Genomic DNA, 19,877 nt, shown 5'->3' with positions numbered 1-19,877 from the left:
GTGCCAAACGCCTTCTTAACCACCCTGTCCAGATGTTGTGCAAATTTGAAAGAATTATGCCCCTGAATCCATAGCTCTGTCTGTTCTACAATATTGCTCAAGGCCCTACTTTTAATTGTATAGTCCTGCCCCTGTTTGTTTTCCCAAAATGCAACACCTCATATTAATATATATTGAACTCCATCTGCCATTCCTCAGCCCATTGACCCTTACCTCCACCTGCTTTTCCCACCCTGTCTCTGAAACACCCTTCAGTGTGTGCCTCCTGTGATAAAACCTACTTATAAAAAAGACCAGGCACTAAGTCCGTATGGCTTGAAAACATCTCCTTCACCAGGTCCTGTTAGAGCCATAGGGTCCTATAGCACAGAGAAGGTCCTTCACCCAAACTGGTCAATGCTGACCAAAATGTCCTTTCACGCTAACTCTATTTCTCTGCACTTGGCCCATATCCTTCAAACCTTTTCCTATCCAAATGCCTTTTAACTGTTGTTAATATACGCACCTCAACCACTTCCACTGACAGCTCATTCCATATGCTTACCACCCTCTGTGTAAAAACATTGCCCTTCAGGTTGCCTTTTATTCTTTCCCCTCTAACCTTAACCTCTCAACTCTCACATGGTTTCAGTTTCAGGGGACAACAAAACATATACTCTGAAGTTTTAACTGAAGCATGGTAACATTGAGTGCCTGGGAGGAGCTATCAAAATGGCCACAGCTTGTTCCTTGGGCTGCATCACTAAGTCTAAGGGGATAATCTAATCAAAATCTTCAAGACATTAAAGGGAAAAGGTAGGGTAGATAAACATAAACAATTCGAGAACTATAGATCATCATGTTAGCGTGGGTTACCCGAAAGCAGGTAGACTGTGAGAAGGCAGCTCACCCCCACCTTCTCTCGGACAACTCGGGATGGGCAATAAATGCTGGTCCAGCCAGTGATGCCACATCCTATGAATGAATAAACACAAAATGAATTAGGACCAGACCATTCTGAAGAAATCTTCTAGGAGAAAGTGAGGACTGCAGAAGCTGAGGATCAGAGCTGGAATGCGCTTTTCCAGCAATTCATTCTGAAGAAATGTTGAGAAACAATTCTGCACACCAGGGTTAGTAGAGGGTTGAAACTCTCTTCCACAAACAACAATGGATGCTGGATCAATTGTTAATTTTAAATTTTCGATACCATTGGTTGGGATATAACACAATAGTTCCATTCCTGTGTGATCCCGCATTATAAGAAAATCGCACAGTAGCAGCACCATTTAATCCAATGGGGCCAGAATCACATTATTTCCACTACAAGAAAGGAAGGTTCGCTTTCTACAAATAACTGTCTAAATTATTTAATCACGTTACAGCCAACTTGCATTGAAGAAATGTACTTCACAGAAGAACTGACTGTAATCTTTGTTGGGGGAGTTGAAATGTTTGGCTACAGGGCGGTGGGGTTGATTGGTGCAGGTGTCCCGGAGATGTTCCCTGAAGCACTCTGCGAGAAGTCGTCTTGTCTCCTCAATGTGGAGGAGACCGCATTGGGAGCAACAGATACAATAAATGACATGTGTGGAAGTGTAGGTGAAACTTTGGTGGATGTTAACTAGAGAGTCTGGACGAGAGAGTCAGCTGAAGACAATGGTGTGGGAATTGAAGTTTTATTACTAAAAAATCATTCATTGACCTTCAAAGTACCAAAGCAGTAGATAGTAAATTATCTTACATGGAATTTTTGCTGTAACCAACTGACTTAATGCATTATCTAAGGAATTCAATGGTCTATTCTCAATGCTGTTGGTGTCATTAATCCAAGGCTTACTTTTATATGCATGAAGATAAGAATGAATAAAAGCCTTCCTGCATCTCCAGGGATCACACACGCACCCAAATCCAGAGGGAAAAAGACAGTGATTTATGCTACACCAAATGTGCCCAAATCCTCCCTCCATTCATAGAATGGCTGTAAGAATCATGTGGGTTCAATATGACAATTGAAATATTGTGTCCTACACTTATACCGAGGCACAGGATCTCCAAACATTTTCCCCTCAAGATTAATAGATTCAAGAAACACAATACAAAAGGAGGTTACATCTACTTGCTGTGGATTTCACAATTCCTTGAGTTCAGAATGCTGCACGGTTTTGGAAATATTGAAAGGAGTTTACCGGATACAAGACATGGTCCCCACTGGGAGGGAGCTAATAATTTATGGGAGAGTTGACCTGAAAATAAAGCTGATCGATTCTGAAGTCAAATCAGGAAGCATATTTCCCAAAACAAAAGAGTAATTAAGGAAAGACTAAAGTGGAATGAGCAAAAATGGAACTGTGCATCTTGGACAAATTAAACTTTCAAGATGGATATGTTTTTGTGAGGTAAGCTACCAACAACAACTCACAGATATTGTTAGCTGACCTGTTCAGATACATTACATGTCTGGGGCAGATGGGTCCTGAACCCAGTCCTCCTTGCCCTTCGGTAGGGACACTGCCACTAATCCCTGATGAAAATTTAAACGTTTTTCACCTGTGTAAGGCGACGTCCCAAGATACTTCACAGGAGAATTACGGAATTCTGATTCTGATTTTTGTCCCTGGGGTGAGTGCACAGGGAACAGGGACACCCTGGCCCCACAATCCTGACCTTTAAGAATGGTCGCTTATACCTCACATTTTTGACCTGCTAAGGTGGTCTGGGCTAGATGTCCAGCCAAGAAGATAAAATGTATAGCATCCCTCCTGCTCTTGCCCTCTCACTCTCCTCATCTCAATGTTCTGTGCATGACAGCAAGTCCTCCATAACCATCTTTGTGGTGCCTCAGACTCCCTGTGGACAAGTAGGAGGCTGGAAGAACACAACAAGCCTGGCAGCATCAGGAGCTGGAGAAGTTAACATTTCGGGTGTGACCCTTCTTGATTCCTTCTTGATTGTGCCAACCTATGCCAATACACCCACGCATTTTGTTCTCTTATGCCTTCAGACCAACAATCATCTCCACAGCCTTTTGAGCACAATGTCAACACACTCACATGCCCCAAACTTCTGCCCTGCCCTCCTCATATCCACTCACCCAGAACATACCATGGGAATAAGTCAGGAGCATGCCAACAGAAAATAAAGCTATCCATCTATTATGGATTTTGCCATTGAAAGACAACTCTCATTGATACACAAACACTGATACATTGAAATTCCTGCAACTAATCCCTTGTGTGAACAAACATTTCTATCCTATAAGCAATTGGAGTCATCCATCAATATAGTCACGCTCGATAGGCACTCCATTGTGAAAATGAAAGATTGGGAAATCAATTGTGAAGCACAAATCCTGACATGGCGTGTGTCAACAGGGACACTGAAATATCCAACATGTTTTTTTCCTGAAATCCACATTTTTTTTTTAACAATTCATTAAGAGATTGACAGCTTTTGTTGTCCCAGTCATCATCCAAATCATCAGCCAATGTGACAAAAGGGGTCATATTGAGCAGCACCTGCTCAGCAAAAACCTTCTCATTGATGCTCAGTTTGGGTTCTGCCATGAGCTGAGCTCACTATAGCTTTGGTGTAAACACATGCAAAGCAGTTGAACTCTCGGTGAGGTAACAGTGACTGCTGTGGATGCCAGGTTAGCATTTGACCCGTGTAGCGTCACCCTGGTAAAACGGGACTTGGTTTCAGTCTGTGGCGGTGGGGGCTCTTTGCTTGTTTCAGTCATACCTAGCACAAAGAAAGATTGTGATGCTTTTTGGAGATTAATTATCTCAGTCCCAGGGCATTACTGCAGGAATTTCTTAGCCTAGTGTCCTAGGCTCAACATTATTCAGCTAGCTGGTGATGAGTTTGTCTCCAACATAAAGTCAGAAATTTTCCGATGATTGCAAAACGTGCAGTGCCGTCGGTGACTCCCCAGATAGTGAAATAGCCTTGTCCACATTCACAAGATGTAGACAACCTACCAGCTTGCCCTGATAAGTCATAAGTAACATTCATGCCAGGAAAATAATGACCATCTTTAACAAAAGATATTGTAGACATATTTCCTTGATGTCTAATGTCCTTACTGTCTCTGAAACCGCCAATCCTGTGTGTTGGCATTGACCAGAGAACTGAATTGGGCTGTCCTTGTCAATATTGTGGCTACAAGAACAGGTCAAAGTTTACGATTTTGCAGACAGTAACTCAACTCATGACTCCAAAATACTGTCCCCAATCTACAAGGCACAAGTCAGGAATGTAATGGAATACTCTCCACTTGTCTAGTTGAGTGTGATTCCAGCAACACTCAAGAAGTTCAACACCTATCAGGACAAAGCATCCTATTTGATTGGCAGCTAATGCACCATCCTCAATATTCACTCCCTTCGCACTGAATGTCTGGTGGTAGCATTGTGTGTCATCTACAAGATAGACCAGAACAAGGTACCCTTGACAGCACCTTCCAAACCCACAAAACACTTCCACCTCAAAGGACAAGGCAGCTGACACAAGGGAATATCACCACCTACAAATTCTCCTCCTAGCCACTCACCATCTTGACTCAGAAAGCATTGTTGTTCCTTCACTGTTGTTGGGTCAGAATCCTGGGACTACCTCCCTAATAGCATTGAGAGTGTTCTTCTACTCTAAGGACTGCACAGGTTCAATAATGCGCCTCACTATCACCTTCTGAAGTACAATTGGATTAAGCAATAAATTCTGACCGAGCCAGCAATGCTCACATGTGATTAATGAATTATTAATAATAGGTTTGTGTACATTTTACGTACAATCATTGCTACTTTTCACAATCCCACAGAGTGCCTTACTTCTCCCAAAGTTGTCCAAGGGCCAGATCTGAAGGGTTACTCAACCTTTCCAATGGGCAACCCTTGTGATCCAAAACAAATGCCCTGAGAAGAGGCCCTTTCTTATTTGGTCTAATCTCCACACCCTGGGTCCCGGACACCAGGAATTCCACAAATCCTTTTCAGTGGATGCAGTCAGTCACTGAAATTATCAGCCATCTTTGGGAACCACACTTGTGTGAACTACAGATCTCTCCCCTCCCCATCTCGTCCCCTTGAATTGACAGATTCAGGATCAGGACTTGGGATTCCCAATGTTTTTCAGAGGCAATGCTGTTGATTATGGTGAAAATCTGGACCGTAGCCTCTTCCATGGGAAAAACATCCTCTCAGCAACCCTCAGAATTCCATATATTTCCATAACATCTCAATCTCTGAACTCCAATGGATACAGGCCCAGCTCATCAAAACATTTTGCTTCAGAAAACTCTGCCATCCCGGATTCCCTTACAATAAACAACAAAGCTCTCATCTACTTCGCACTGCAGAAAGTCTCGCACCTGTATCTGACACCTTGTACACATCGTTAGCTATTCAGCCATGGCGGCATCACCTATTTAGATGTCATTCCTTAGACTGCTACGCCTCTCTGTCTCTCTAATGGGACAAGGTGTACACAATTCAAAGCAGCAGGAGTAAACCAGAGGGTTACAGATCGGCATGTCCTTACCACCATGGAGAAGACAATGGTGGCATTATAGACTGAATTATGGCAAAGAAGGGGGGTCATTTGGTCCATTGTGTCTGTGCTGGTCAACAAGGACCTGACTATGTGAATCCCATTTTCCTCACTTGACCCATACTCATTGAGGCTATGGCCACACAAGTGAACAGCTAAGTAAAAGGTCAAGTCATCATTGTCCTGCTCTCCCATTATAGAGAGACAACTACTAGTGAATTAACATAAGGGTCACTACACCTTGGGTAAGGTGGGGGTGGGGAATAAGTTGAGCAGGAGAGTCCTTCACAATAACCTCAGCTGCCGCAAGAATTGGACCCACTCTGAATCACAAAGAAGCTGTCCAACCTACTGAGCTAACTAACCCCCAAATATCATGAGTTGCTGCTTAAATATTGTGAGAGTTTGTCAGTCAATCACTTTTCAAGCATTTCTTCCAATCTCTCAGAGGCAGATGGGGTAAACACACAACCTACTCTTTTAGACATCTCCTTTCAAATACCTGAGATGTGCAGCTTAGCCAGGCAGTGGAGGAACATGATGAAGACGGTGATGATGGTAAAGATACACTATTGTAGCATCAAGCAGAAATCCCCAATATTTAAAACATATGGACAAAACCTCTGGATTTTGGACAGAATCCTGGACTTTCAAAGCATTATAAACCAAAAATGAAAGCTGGAATGAGTTTGCAGGAAACACTCAACCCGCAGGGAATGGGAATGGAGATCGTGTCTGGGATTATTGTTCAGCCTGGAATCCCAATGTACACCGCCTCTCAAAAAGAACAATCAACTGAAAACAACAGAGCCTAGACTGAGACAACTTTTACACCTCGGGCTATACAGTGCAGACAGTCTGGGGTTTGCAGAGATACTGCACATTCAATCTCAATCAAAACCCATTCATACATTCTCTAAGCATCAGAAAGCCAATTAACCTCAGAAGAAGACATGAAGATTTGTGGTGACATAATGGGGCCCTCAATCAGAATAACTGCCAGCCCTGATCTCACCAGAGGAGTGGCCTTCTTCAGTACAAGCAGCATGGCCTTCCCCCCACACAACAAGCAGCTTCCAAAGCAAATCTGAAGGGAATGCCGAATCGAGAGGCCGAATGAAGGAGCTGAATCGGGAAGTCAAAGCAAGAGCATCATTGGGACAAAGGACATCTGAGAGGGAGCATGCCAACCAAGCTTCCAGACACCGGCCTGTTCTGAACCAAGAGGACCGACAGCAAGATCCTCAGCACTTCAAAACCGCACTGTCCCCAGTGGTGAGCTCAAACTCCCGAGACCCCAAAGTTCTGACTTAGCTAACACGGAGGGGAAGGCAGGTTGGAACAGTGTAGGGACCCCAGGGGGAAGGAGTCTGATTAAACGTTCCTTGATTAAAACTGTTGTTTTCTGTGTGTCAATAGGATAATGTTAGATAGTGTCAATTTAGCTAATAGTGTATTTAATGGTACTGCTGTTCTCTGTGTAATTAATTGTGTCAATTTCCTTGTCTATTGCATTTACCTACTTTCTTGTATTATAGGGAGATTTCTTTGCCCTAAAGCATTTGTCAACTATTCACACTCCTTAAATAGATCCAGTGTTCAGAACCAGGGATCTGAGGGTGATTCGAGCCACTGAAAAATATCTGATTGCAAACTATAACTCTGCACCATCCTTGGATTCATTCTCAAAAACGACAGCTCAGATCTTGGTGCAGTGTCTCATTGAACAGGATAGGATGAAGGTGAGATCTGCATCTGGTGAGACAATAGACATGTATGTCTCACCACCAGGAGAGGAGTGAGTTGAAGAATCTGGTGTTGGAAAAGCACAGCTGGTCAGGCAGCATTCGAGGAGCAGGAGAATCGACGTTTCGGGCATAAGCCCTTCATCAAAAATGAGGTGATGGCCCAAGGGGGCTGCAAGATAAATAGGAGGAGGTGGGGCTAGGGGGAAGGTAGCTGATGATGCGATAGGTAAATGAAGTTGGGGGTGAAGATGATAGGTCGGAGAAGAGAGTGGAGCGAATAGGTGGGAAGGAAGATGGACAGGAAGGACAGGTCATAAGGGAGGTGCCGAGTTGGAAGGCCGGATCTGGGATAAGGTAGGGAGGGGAAATGAGGAAACTGGTGAAATCCACATTGAATCCATGTGATTGGAGGGTCCCAAGGCAGAAGATGACGTGTTCTTCCTCCAGGCGGTGGGTAGTAAGGATTTGGTGGTGGAGGAGGCCCAGGATACTCAGCTACCTTCCCTCCAGCCCCATCCTGTCCCATTTATCTCTCAGCCCCTTTGGGCCACCTCCTCATTCCTGATGAAGAGCTAATGCCCGAAACATCGATTCTCCTGCTCCTCGGATGCTGCCTGACCGGCTGTGCTTTCCCAGCGCCACGTTCTTCTACTCTGATCTCCAGCATCTGCAGTTCTCATTTTCTATCAGGAGAATAGGATAAACCCAGCACAGACACCAGCTCCTTGCAGGCTGGGGTCAGTCTCAGTTGGGGAATGAGAGGATGGGCTCCAGAAACCGACTAATGGGAATGTATTCTTACTGTTGGATGAGGATAAGGTCAGGAATGTTATTTTTCCTCTTGTTGGTTCCTTCACCATCTACAATAGACTCAGCCTAGCAGCTATGTCCTTTAGGACTAGAGCAATTATGAACAGATGAACAAGATTACGCCATTCCCCTTGAGCCTGTTCCACCATTCAATGGGATCATTGCTGATCTGCGTCCGAACTCTGTACACATCGGCACAAACCCTCACCACTTTTGCTGAACAAAAAATTTCCTGTCTCAAATTTAAAATTAACAACTGATCCAGCATCCACTGTCATTTGTGGAAGAGAGTTCCAACCATCTACCACTCTCTGCGTGTAGAAGAGCTTCCTAACGTCTCTTCTGAATGGTCTAACCATTTAGTTCTGGAAACTCCAACCAGTGGAAATAGTTTATCTTTGTCTACCCTGCCAATTCCTGTTAATATTTTGATGACTTTGATTCAATCACTACTTAACCTTCCAAATTCTACCGGAAACAAGACTAAATTGTATAATCTATCTTCATAACTTAAATTCTCAAGCTTGTGGTGGTCCAGTTACAAAGGGAGATTAGAAAGACTGTAATATTTTTCTTGGAACAGAGAAGACTGAGGGAAAATATTTTTTTCTTGTTCATTCATGAGATGATAGTGTCGCTGCCCATCTCTAATCGCTCAGAAGGCAGCTAAGAGCCAACCACACTGCTGTGGGTCTGGAGTCACATCGAGGCCAGGTCAGGTAAGGATGGTAATTTCCTTCCCCAAAGATTTTAAGTGAACCAGATGGGTTTTTCCCAACAATTGACAATCAATGGTCATCATTAGACTCTTAACTACAGATTTTTATTGAATTCAAATTCCATCAATTCAGACCCGAGCCCCTGGAAAATTATCTGTGTCTCTGGATTAACAGTCCAGTGATAATACCATTCGGCCATTGTCTTCATTGTTTTATTTTTCTGGCTTTATATTCAATGTTTTGGTTTATTTTCTGTGTTTTAAGATGGCAGTGGAGAGTGACAACACTAAACAACACTTTTCACTATATTTGTCATAAATACATGTAACAATAAATAAATAATTCAAATCAAATCCCCAATTTAAATATGTAAAATTATGAGGACTTCTGAGAATGTAGAAAAGAAAGAATTTTTCCTTAAGTTGTGGGATCAATGAGAAGGGACATGGATTTATGGTATGGGTCGGATGTTCAGAGGACACGTGAGGATTTTTTTTCTCTCTTTAAAGGGTGACGGGCATCTAGAACTCACTGGCTGTAAAGGTGATCAAGGCAGAGATCCTCACAACATTTAAGAAGTATTTATATGTATACTTAGGTATATAAGGCTATGGGGTAGAAAATAGGATTAGAACAGTTAGATTGTTGCATTTGACTAGCACAAACTAGATGGGCCAAAGGATTGTTACCTGTGCTGTAGACTCTATGATAGCTCTCCTAATTTTGACATTAGCCCCTAGATGTAATCAAGAAGGACTTTGCATGGTCACCAGGGCTGTGTTTGCCGTTATCATTTCTGGTTCCTTATTTAATTAATTCAATGTCCATCTGGTTTTATCCCACTTATCCTGTCTAGTGGCTGATAGAACTGAATGGTTTACTAGGGCTGTTGAGTGCCGACAGCACTGCTGTGTCTCTGAAGTGACACGTCGGCCAGAGCAGGTAAGCACAGAATGTTTCTTTCCAGCTGAGCTTTTAGACAAATTGACAATGGTCTTGTTAGGCTTTTAGTTTCAATGGGCCAAATGATCTACTTCTGCTTTGACATTATATGATGCTATGGTCTTTCAGCGTGGACCCCTAGCTTCAAGATGAAGCCCAGCACAGTCTCATCTGCTCCATCTACATTTATTTTTCCCCCTCTTTCTCTGTTTTAGAAGTCTGTAATGCTGAACCTTTAATTTCTTTATTTTCCTACTTTATATCTAAGAATTTGTACCTAGGTATCTTTCTACTTAAGATTTCACTGGAGATGGTAGCCTTGTACACTTTTCACTGTACTCCTTTATCCCTGTATTTGAGTAAATGTGACAATAAACTTATTTCTAATTAATTGTTCAAATGGATTTCAAATTCTATAATCCACCTGATTGCAATTTGAACAAGAGATGCCTAGAACATTGCCTGGACTTCTAGAATAATGTTAAGATTGCCGGAGTCCCACCAGACCATAGAGTATCTCTCTCATTATAAAGATGATTTGTGGTGACTTTAATTTGGGGGTCACCTCAAGTGAGGGGAGAGGATGAGGAGAGTCCTTCCTTGTAACCTGGGCTAGTGTGAGAATTGAACCTAAGCTGCTGGAATAACTCTGCATTATAAACCAACGAAGCTAACTGACCCTCAGTTACTGAGCTACAAACTCAGCAACAAAATCACGAGGCACTCGTTAGACCAACAGAGATGCTGTAGTTTATTTTGTTACCATGGTTACTAAGCATTAACAATGAGCAAGTACTGTACCAACACACTGCGATTTGTAAAATAACATAATGACCTGTGACTTGTTTATATTATTATTTTTGTCTTTGCCTAATATTTGGCTAAAACAACCTGTAGCCTCAGAAACCCTTCGAAAGAAAGCAATTTTCTAAATATCTAACCTGCAGATCAAATCATCAGCAAAACAGTTTTGAAAGTAAAACTTCCAATTATCAACTCAATGATTTGCCATCAACCTACTTCAACATTCAAAGGGTAAACTTTGCTCACAAACAGTTTATACAGTGACACCAGCATGATGGGTTAAATGTGACCAGCTACAACTTCGACACATAGGGTCAGTCATAGAGACATACAGTACAGAAACAGGCCCTTTGATCCAACTCATCCACGCCGACCAGACATTCCAATCTGACCTCATCCAATTTGTCGGCACTTTGCCCATATCCATCTAAACCCTTCCTATTCATATACCCATCCAGATGTCCTTTAAATGTTGCAATTGCACAGGCTTCACCATTTCCACTGGCAGCTTGTTCCATACATGTTTTGCATGAAAAAGTTACCCCTCTCAGGTCCTTTTTATATTTTTCCCTTTTTTCCTTAAAATTATGCCATCCAGTTTTGGACTTCCCCACCCTAGCAAAAAGACCTTGGCTAATCATCCTATCCATGCCCCTCATCATTTGATAAACCCCTATAAGGTCACCCCTCAGCCTCCAATGTTCAGGGAAAATAGATTAGAGTGGTGTTGGAAAAGCGCAGCAGGTCAAGCAGCATCTGAGGAGCAGGAAACTCGATGTTTCGGGCAAAAGCCCTTCATCAGCTCTATTCCTGATGAAGGGCTTTTGCCCAAAACGTTGATTTTCCTGCTCCTCGGATGCTGCTTGACCTGCTGTGCTTCTCCAGCACCACTCTAATCTGGACTCTGGTTTCCAGCATCTGCAGTCCTTGTTTTTACCTCAGGGAAAATAGCCCCGGCCTACTCAGCCTCCCCTTATAACTCAACACCTCCGGTCCCCATAATATCTTTGTAAATGTTTTCTGAACCCTGTCAAGTTTATAAACATCCTTCCTGTGGAAGGCGACCAGAATTGAAAGCAGTATTTAAAAAGTGGCCTTACCAACATCCTGTACAGATGCAACACGGCCAAATGCCTTCTTCCTCACAGGAGTCAAAATCTTGAATAATTCCTCTGCCTAAACAGGGTAAATTTCAGTGTTGCTTTTTACCTATTTCCAAAGAAGGCAAACAACACTCATTTGAAAATTCCTGCCTATAGGTGCTGATAGTGTTCTTTGGCAATGTGGGCCTACATTAGATCACTCGATTAGACATTCTTCGAGTTGGGACCTTTCCAATCAATATTGGCATGCTGCTCAAATAATGAACTGAATGACAATTGAGCCAGACCTCAGCTTCACACGCACTCTTGGCAAAGTTCACTGGATATTTTAATTAACTAACCATTAACAGTCATATCATAATTTGAAGCTATTAATTGTCAGCCAATGTCTAATTGCTCAGTTTTGCCGGTTTGGAGGATGCATTACAAGAATTATCTCAGTTTTAGACTTTAACAGATGGAAGAAGGGAATTATTATTAGTTGCCTGGGCCCTAATTTCTGAAAATCAATCCCCAATCCTCATTTTACCTCTCTTTGCTCCTTAAAGACCTTAAAACAAGTTTTTCATCACTTGACTCAATATCCCCTTTATTCGGCTTGATGTCAAGTTAGTATGGTTACATGCACAAGAGGGTGGTATGGTGGCTCAGTGGTTAGAATATTACCTCACAGTGCCAGGTTACCCAGGTTTGATACCCCTACCTTTAGTTGAATGTCTGTGTGGAGTTTGCACATCCTCCCCCTGTCTGTGTGGGTTTTTTCATGATGCTGTGGTTTCCTCTCACAGTCCAAAGATGTACAGGTTAGCTGGATTGGCCACGCTAAATTGCCCCATGGTGTCCAGGGATGTGCAGGCTAGATGGATGAACCATGGGAAGATGCAGGGCTACAGGGATGGGGTAGGGAGCTGGACGTTCTTCAGAGTGTTGACCCGGACTCAATGGGCAGAATGGCCTGCTTCAACACTGCAAGGATTTTGGATGATTTAATATATTAAAGTTGCATCAATATACCTTTATGTATGTAATGCAAAATTTATATCGCATATGTATAAATCCTCAGAGTTGACATTAGTGAATCTGGCTTGTAGTAATTCTTTTTTAATTTATCATTGGGGCATGGGCATCACTGGCTGGCCACTATTTATTGCCCTGTCCCTAGCTGTCATTGAATAGAATGGCCTGTTAGGCCATTTCAGAGGACAATTGAGAGCCAACCATTTCGCTGTGGTTCTGGAGTCACTTTCAGGCCAGCCCAGGTGAGGAAAGCAGATGTCCTTCACTGAATGATGTTAGTGAATTGTTTTTTTCTGACAATTGGCAGTGGTTCCACGGTCATCAATAGAATTTTAATTCCAGATCTGCCGCGGTGGGATTCAAACCCAGGGCCCCAGAACATGAGCTGAGTTTCTGAATTAATAATCTAGCCACCACGAGGTCGTCAGCTCCCCAAATCAAAGCAAAATCCCTGCTGATACGAGAAAACTGAAACAAAACACAGATAATGCTGGAGGAACTCAGCAGATCTGGCAGCATCTGTTCAGATGTTAACATTTTGAGTCTGATATGACTATTCTTCAGAACTGAGAGGGTTTAAATGGGGTATAAGTGCCACCATTTCCCAAACTGTTCTGATTCTGAAGTACAATCATACCAAACTCGAAACATTATTTCTTGTTTCCCTCTCTCCACAGATGCTGCCAGACCTGCGGAGTTTCTCCTGGCTTGCAGTAATGTAAGATATGTACTTTTGTGAGTGAATGGCAAATGTTTATATTGATCATAACCATATACAGAGGGAGGTAAGAAGGAACAGTGTTCATGCAGTTCTGTGAGATCTCATTCAGCTATGATCTTTGCACATGCTCAGTAGCTATATCCAGAGGAAAGCTACAATTCCCTTTACTCTAACATGGCTTGTCATCCTCACTCAGACATGCTCTGCAGGTCTATCAGAGGGCTCCACTGGTTTCACTCTGACAAGCTGAGGACTGAAAGAAAGATATTTTACAAGACACTTAACTATTTTATGGAGGTTTTCTCTGTCTGACTTGTGCAAACAATGATCGGATTAGCAACGCTATTTAAATTTGCCTAGTGGCAAGTTTCGTGTTGTGAGGTAGAATGATCATGAGGTTACAAGATCACAAACTCATTCTGACGAGTACACAGCATAGCCTTATATACTGCCCTCTCAGCTCTAACAAACGGTATGTTAAGCTATCCCAACATAGGAGCTGACTGGCAATCTGCAGCCAAGCAGAAGATATCTTGTAATTTAATTTGAGGCTATTAATTGTCAGCCATTGTCTAATTGCTCAATTCTGCTGGTGCGGAGGATGTGCTATAAAGAAATATCGCAGTTTTAGACTTAAACAGACGAAAAAGGGAATTATAGTGCGCTTGTAAATTCTATCAATCCTTCATAGAAAGAAAATAATTGCCTCAATCTTAACAGCAACATATATCTCCCTTTGAGATAGAGAAGAAAAGAGAGGAGGGGGAAAATGAGTCAACAAATTGGAATGAATGGTTTGCTTCATTTCTGTAATAATCTCTTCCGACCAGCTGCCAGAACTGCTGCTCTTTAACTATATCGTGAAAAATTACCCAACGGAAGGAAAATGAATAATGCTTTGTGAAACATATACATAGAATGTTGGCTGACGTGAACTATTTGTTCCCTGCTTGTACCTCTACATAGTATCACCTTCCCTAAATAACCCAGAAGTATTGTGCAACTCAGAGTCATTAAGCAAACAGAAAAATTAGAAGTGCTGTATTTTTTTAGAGGGGGAGCAACTAATAAGGAAATAAATGTTTTAAAAACAAAAGTATGTGAATCACAGTGTTATTTTCATATTCAGTCCCTGAAGAGTGTCCAGTGGTAGAAGGGTTGACATCATCTCCTGTCCTGTACGATTCTATGAGCATTTCCAGAGAAAGGTCTTAGACATGAAACTGGAGTTATGTTTGAAAAGCAACTATGTGCAGATGTAAATAGTAGAGTGTTTGAGTACATAGGGAGTTTAAAAAGTGTTACATCATGCTAGGAGGAAGGAGCCTCACCATGTCTAGTCCACACCATGGGAGCAATTTTAAACTAACAATTCAGTTCAGGATTAGTTGTAATGGTGGGTTGGCATAATTGGTCAGTTTTACTCTCCAATAAGGTCAGCGAGTAAGGCTGAGAGGGCTGCAATGGCTTTTCCCACTTGCCAAGTTATGTTACAATTGTGGTCCCACGCCATTTGGTCTCCAAGGCTCACCACAGAGGTACAAGGTGGTGAGATAGAGCGAACCCTCTTCTATTAACATTAGATAGTTATCTCAGGCAGGCCAAAGGAGAAATCTTGGAGATGTTCTCCCTAACCTTTCCAAGTACAACCACAGTAGTCTTCATCCACAATGGATGACCAAAGATCAGCAGCAAGGAAACAAAGTAAACCTGGAAGCGCCCAGTATTCCCTGGAAATGTCTCATCTTCTCACCAGTATCTGCAAATGCACTATCCCTGAGGCTCCTTCATCCTAGCATGACGTGAGACTTTTTAAATTCCAAACACTCTACTATTTACATATGTACATAGTTGCTTTTCAAACATAACTCTCTAGTTTCATGTTCAAGACCTTTCTCTTCAAATGCTCATAGAATCATAAGAACAGCAGATGCCCATTCTCATTCTAGACTCGCATCTTCTCTCTTACTGCTTCCAGAGTCATGTAATCAGTTCCACGTAATTGAATATACTGCAGTAGGCAGTCCATTTATCCAAACAACTGATGTAATTGGCTGCGCTGGATTGAGTTACATTTGTTTTAGCAGTAATGCCCCTAGCTTTTGGTCAGAAGGCCCAGGATCAAGTCCTGTCTGCCCTGGAGGTGTGTTACAATAATTTGAAGCAGGTTGATTAAAATATCTGTTCCTACTTTCTGAGCCAGGAGACCCAGGTTCAAGTCCAACTTGCTCCAGAGGTTGGTCATAACAGTCTTAAATGGGTTGGTTCGGAAAATATCTAAAAACAGAAATTGCTGGAGAAACTCAGCAGGTCTGGTAGCATCTGTGGAGAGAGATTAAGAGTTAACATTTCAAATCCAATACAACTATGCTTCAGAATATTCTGAAGAAGAGTCATATTGGACTCAAATTGTTAACTTTCTCTGCCGGCATACCAGCCTGTAGAGGCCATGTTTTGCATTCCTCTTGCATTTTCTATTTTTGTTTAAGATTTCCAACATCCAAAATATTTTGCCTTCACTTACTGAATTTGAATGGATTTTCAATATTTATCTAGAACCACTGAGGCGTGATATTGAGCCATGGTTCCTTCATTTTGGAAGATCATTGCCAATTCTCAACCAATCATATTGAGTAAAATTATTGTAATATTAGTAATAGACATAGGAATGTGCAGCATGGAAACAGACCCTTCAGTCCAACTCATCTATGCCCACCAGATATTCTAAATTAATCTAGTCCCATTTGCCAGCACTTGGCCCATATCCCTCTAAACCCTTCCTATTCATGTACTCATCCAGATGCCTTTTAAATGTTGTAATTGTACCAGCCTCCACCACTTCCTCTGGCAACTCATTCTATACATGCATCACCCTTTGTGTGAAAAATTGCCTCTTAGGTCCCTTCAAACATTTCCTCAACCTATGCCTTCTAGTTTTGGATTCCCCCACCCCCGGGAAAAGACCTTGTCTGTTTACCCTCCCCATACCCCTCGTGATTTTATAAACTTGTATAAGGTCACCCCTCAGCCTCCAATGCTCCAAGGAAACAGCTTCAGCTCATTCAGCCTCTCCCTAAAGCTCAAACCAGCCAACCCTGGCAATATCCTTGTAAATCTTTTCTGAGCCCTTTTAAGTTTCACAACATCTTTCCTATAGCAGGGAGGCCAGAATTGAATGCAATATTCCAAAAGCTGCTTACATTGTTTTACAACTGAGGATGCAAAACCCTTTGGGCTAAAATCTACTATAGAAATATCAGAGAGGAAAGCAGTTCTTTTATTATTTATGTATAAGTGAAACAGCTACTATGAGCACAAAGCATGACCAACAAGAACCATCAAAGCAGAGTGGAAGGAGATTCTGTGTAGTTTGCATTTAAGGTGAGCCAGAGACTTACCAGACCACAGGGCTGCAGTCTCACTAAAGAGAAACAGTGTGTGTGTGATTTAATCTGAGGGTCACCAGGCCTCAGGTAAGGGAGGAGGTTAAGAAGGAGAATTCTTCATTCGTAACCTCAGCTGGTGTGGGAATTGAGCCCACACTGTTGACATCACTCTGCATTACAAACGGGTGTCCAGCCAACTCAACTCAACCCATTTCAGTCTGTTCATGCAAAAGTCTCAAGATAAAGAGGGAATTGGAAAAGTTAACAATGATCACCTACCGGTGTGCGGCTCGATGGAAAAATATGGCTGCCCTTCCAGAATGCTGTACACTAGTTTTGCGCTGTTCCCATAAACTGGATCATCAGCATCTGTTGCAGTTACCCCCATAACTGACGTACCTGTTGGAATGGCAAAACAAAGGATTTTCAGGAGCAAGCAAAAATCAACATTTCTTTGATGAATCCACTGAATCATTTCAATTTCTCACCATAAAATTGGAGGGATAACTACAGTGAAGAAGGTTACCTCAGAGCACAATGGGATCTTGATCAGCTGGGTCACAGGTTTGAGATATGGCAAGTGGAGATTAACTTAGATAAATGAGAAGTGTTGCATTTTGACAAGCCAAAGCTGAGCAGGACTACATAGTTGATAGTAGGGCCCTGGAGGAGTGTTGTTGAACAGAGAGACCTAGGGGTGCAGGTACATAGTTCCTTGAAAGTAGCGTCACAGGTAGACTGGATGATAAAGAAAGAGTTTGGCATGCTTGCCTTCATTGCTTAGACCATTGATTACAGGAGTGTGATGTCACGTTGCAATTGTTCAGGAGATTGGTGAGGCCTCTTGTAGAGTACTGTGTACAGTAATAGTAGGAAGGATAATATTAAATTGGAAAGAGTGCAGAAAAGATTTACAAAGACGTTAGTGGGACTGGAGAGTTTAATTTATAAAGAGAGGCTGAATAGGCTGGGACTTTGTTCCCTGGAGCGCAGGAGGTTGAGAAGTAACCTTACAGAGGTTTATAAAACCATGAAAGGCATGTTTTTGGTGATTTGGAGACACCAGTGTTGGACTGGGGTCCACACAATAATCACACAACACCACGTTATAGTCCAACAGGTTTATTGGAAGCATTAGCTTTCAGAGCGCTGCTCCTTCATCAGGTGGTTGTAGAAAATAAGATTGTAAGACACAAAATTTATAGCAAAAGTTTACTTTGAAAAAGACCTGAATTATTTGTTAAGTCTCTCATCTTTTAGAATGACCATGTTGGTTTCAGTTCTTTCATATGTAAATCACAATACTTTTTTAAAATGTTACATTCCCAAGTGAATTGGTGTCATGTCGGCCTGGATAATGCATTGAAGGTGTGAGCTTCCCTGTGAGGCTGTCTGTGCCACAATGGTCAGAGTGATTCTAATCTAAAAAATGAACTTACAGAATCTTACATGGATTCATGCAGTTTTTGAACAAAGTAAAATGTAATTCTGCAAGCACCAATTCACCCCACAAACTTATATGTAATATGTGTGCATGTGGATGTGTGTGTGTTGGGGGATATAAGTCTGTGAGAGGATGTATGTGGGAGTGTATGTGTGAGCATATGAGAGAGGGTCTGCATGAGTGTGTGTGTCTGAGTGTATTTGTGTGTGTGTGTGTGTGTGCGCACGCACATGTGTGTGCATGTGTCCAGCTGTCTGTGTGTGTGTATAGTGTAGCCAAGTTCAGTACCCATGCAGATGGCCTCAAATGGGACTTTGGGTTCATGTCACACTATGGGTGACCCCATTGCACTAACACACACATAGACACATGCACACACAGACACACACACACTCTCCTACAGACACACACACTCATGCAGACCCTCTCTGTCATCCGTTCACACATACACTCGCATAGACACCATGTCACAGACATATATCCCTTTACACTCACGTGCACACACTTTCTCACAGACATACATAACCACCCCCCCATCCCTGACACACACATACACACACACACACACTCACACACACGCACACATACACATATAAGTTTGTGGGGTGAATTGGTGCTTGCAGAATTACATTTTACTTTGCTCAAAAACTGCATGAATCCATGTAAGATTCTGTAAATCTGTTTTTTTAGATTAGAATCAGTCTGACCATTGTGGCACAGACAGTCTCACACAGGGCAGCTCACACCTTCAATGCATTATCTAGGCCAATATGACACCAATTGTTAAAGTTCACTTGAGAATGCAACTTCGACAAAAAAGTTTTGCGATTTACATATGAAAGAACTGAAATCAACAGGGTCATTCTAAAAGATGAGAGACTTAACAAACAATCCAGGTCTTTTTCAAGATATAATTTCAGTTATATCACACTGTAAACTTTTGCTATACATTCTGTGTCGTACAATCTTATTCTCCACAATCACCTGATGAAGGAGCAGTGCTCTGAAAGCTAGTGCTTCCAAATAAACCTGTTGGACAATAACCTTGTGTTGTGTGATTTTTACCATAGATATGGTGAATAGCAAAGGGTTTTCCTGAGGGTATGGGAGTTCAAAACTAGATGGCATAGGTTTGAAATGAGAGGAAAATGATTTAAGAGGGACCCAAGGGTCAACTTTTCACACAGGGTGGTGCATATACGGAATGAACTGCCAGAGGAAGCAGTAGATGCAGGTACAGCTACAATATTTATAAGACATTTGGACAGGTATATAAATCCGACAAAAAATATATAGAGTAATGGGCCAAATACAGGCAAATAGGACTAGTTTAGTTTGGGAAACCTGGTCGGCATGAATGCTTTAGACTGAAGGGTCTGTTTCCATGCTTATGACTCTATGTAAGGAGAATCCAAAGGGTTTTTATAAATATATTAAGGATAAAAGGGTAATTAGGGAGAGAATAGGGCCCCTCACAGATCAACAAGGTAGTCTTTGTGTGGAGCCACAGAAAATGGGGGAGATACTAAATGAACATTTTGCATCAGTATTTACTGTGGAAAAGGATATGGAAGATATAGACTGTAGGGAAATAGATGGTGACATCTTGCAAAATGTCCAGATTACAGAGGAGGAAGTGCTGGATGTCTTGAAA

The 19,877-nt window shown here is 42.1% G+C and overlaps 1 protein-coding gene across 1 annotated transcript in view; it reads right to left on the bottom strand.

Annotated features, from left to right (window-relative positions):
* Positions 1-19,877, bottom strand: part of LOC122558714 (cadherin-8-like) — a 309,702-nt gene that overhangs the window by 124,689 nt on the left and 165,136 nt on the right. Inside the window, exon 4 of the mRNA XM_043707506.1 lies at positions 17,059-17,178. Within this exon, the coding sequence (XP_043563441.1) occupies positions 17,059-17,178 (120 nt within the window). The remainder of the gene's footprint in view (positions 1-17,058; positions 17,179-19,877) is intronic.

This window comes from Chiloscyllium plagiosum, chromosome 17 (genome assembly GCF_004010195.1).
Source record: "Chiloscyllium plagiosum isolate BGI_BamShark_2017 chromosome 17, ASM401019v2, whole genome shotgun sequence".
NCBI classification, from domain to species: Eukaryota; Metazoa; Chordata; class Chondrichthyes; order Orectolobiformes; family Hemiscylliidae; genus Chiloscyllium; species Chiloscyllium plagiosum.
This window is presented reverse-complemented; position numbering and strand designations above follow the sequence as displayed.